Source organism: Convolutriloba macropyga, chromosome 11 (genome assembly GCF_964194025.1).
Source record: "Convolutriloba macropyga chromosome 11, txConMacr16.3, whole genome shotgun sequence".
In the NCBI taxonomy this organism is placed as follows: domain Eukaryota; kingdom Metazoa; phylum Xenacoelomorpha; order Acoela; family Convolutidae; genus Convolutriloba; species Convolutriloba macropyga.
This window is the reverse complement of record NC_134478.1, coordinates 57,342,154-57,343,992: the sequence shown is the minus strand read 5'-3', so window position 1 is coordinate 57,343,992 and position 1,839 is coordinate 57,342,154. Positions and strand designations below refer to the sequence as shown.

The window sequence follows — 1,839 nt, the reverse complement described above, 5'->3', positions numbered from 1 at the left end:
CTCAATCATCATCAATACTTGGACTAAACTGGAATGTGGAAACAGATAGTCTCATTGTCTGTCGTGGAACTGAGCAAGAGGTTCCAGCAAAAATAACTCAGAGAATTGTCCTATCCTTTGTCTCAGCAGTGTTTGACCCACTGGGGATATGTTCACCCTTCACGATACGAATGCGGTTTCTGCTCAAAAGCATTTGGGCAGCAATGGGACAAGCATGGGACAAAGAATTGTCAGCAGAACACTCAAAACTGTTCAGTGATTGGTGTTCTGAATTGAGAGAAATAAGGACGATGTCAATAAATCGACTTTATTTCGAAAACGGATGTACAAACTTGAGACTCCACATCTTCACAGATGCATCAGAAGAAGCGATGTGCATAGTGGAATACCTGCAAGATGAAGCAACGTTAAAACTAACCTATGTAATTGGAAAATGCCGTGTAGCACCTATCAGACACACGACGATTCCGAAGTTAGAACTTCAAGCCGCCGTTTACGGAGTTCGTCTAAAGAGACAGATACTGAGAGAACATGACGTGAAAATCGACAAAGTCTATCATTGGACTGATTCATCAACGGTGTTACAGTGGCTACAATCAGCTCACAAGAAGCAACAAGTGTTTGTTGCAAACAGAGCAGCTGAAATACTGGAGAGCTCTTCCATGGATCAATGGAGACATGTCAAAGGCATCGAGAACCCTGCGGACATCGGCACTAGAGGAATGTCTATCGAAGGCCTCAAGGAATCCGTGTGGTTAAACGGGCCGGCATGGCTCCACACAGATGAAGAAAAATGGCCAAAGCCGTGGTGCCAAGCGAACAAAATTGAAGCTGAGCAAGCTACAAGTACTGTAGCCGCAGAAACTAAACTACATCAACCATTTGTTTGGGACCTATACAGCAGCTTCAATAGAATCAGAAACTTTATTGCCTACTGCATGAGGTTCAAGACGAAGCAGAAGGGACTTCTCAAAGCTGAGGAGATCCATGGAGCAGAACAAATTCTGTTGCGATTTGTTCAAGCCGAAAGCTTCCCGAATGTTTCGAAGTCGATAACAAACAGCAAGGAAATCTCAAAAACATTGAACATCGCCAAATTGTCACCCTTCATAGAGGAAGATGGAACAATTCGAGTGAAAGGTCGACTGAAGCATTCAAACCTCGATTACAATGCAAAACATCCAATACTGTTGACAGCAAAGCATCCAGTAGTACAACTTCTGTTGGAGAGAGCTCATCGTGACAACCTACACGAAGGCACAGAATACGTGAGAAACATGCTCCAACAAGAATACTGGATCATTGGAATACGAAATGCGTTAGGAAAAATCAAGTCCAGATGCATCAAATGCAGACACAGGAACGCCAACCCAATCCACCCACCGATGGCGGACCTACCACGAGAACGACTTGATGAACATGTTTTCCCATTCACCCATACCGGAGTCGACTACTTCGGACCCATAGAAGTGAAGTTCCTACGACGAACATTGAAGAGATGGTGCTGCCTCTTCACTTGTCTGACAACCAGAGCAGTACACATCGAAGTTGCACAGTCATTGGACACCGAGTCATGTCTAGCGGCAGTGACAAGATTCATCGCACGACGTGGCTACCCAAGTACCATCATCAGCGACAACGGCACGAACTTCGTTGGAGCAGCCAAGGAACTCAAAGCATTCATGGACGAATGGGACAAAGCTAAGATTGAAAGTGACTTAGCTCAGAAAAAGATAGTTTGGAAATTCAACCCTCCTGGAGCGCCACACTTTGGTGGAATCTGGGAAAGACTGGTTCAAAGTTGCAAGAAGGTCATGATTGCAATCTTGGACAACCGAA

The 1,839-nt window shown here is 44.8% G+C and overlaps 1 protein-coding gene across 1 annotated transcript; it reads left to right on the top strand.

Moving 5' to 3' along the window:
* Nucleotides 1–290: 290 nt before the first annotated feature.
* On the top strand, nucleotides 291–1,243 carry LOC142349192 (uncharacterized). Its single transcript, XM_075400603.1, has 2 exons — nucleotides 291–754; nucleotides 1,198–1,243. The coding sequence occupies exons 1-2, from the start codon at nucleotides 291–293 to the stop codon at nucleotides 1,241–1,243; spliced, it is 510 nt and encodes a 169-aa protein (XP_075256718.1).
* The last annotated feature ends 596 nt before the right edge of the window (nucleotides 1,244–1,839 follow it).

Coding starts and splice junctions, on each gene's coding strand:
- LOC142349192 (XM_075400603.1), top strand. CDS start 291: ATGTCAATAAATCGACTTTATTTCGAAAACGGATGTACAAACTTGAGA. Junction 755..1,197: donor GGCCTCAAGGAATCCGTGTG/GTTAAACGGGCC, acceptor TACTGTTGACAG/CAAAGCATCCAGTAGTACAA.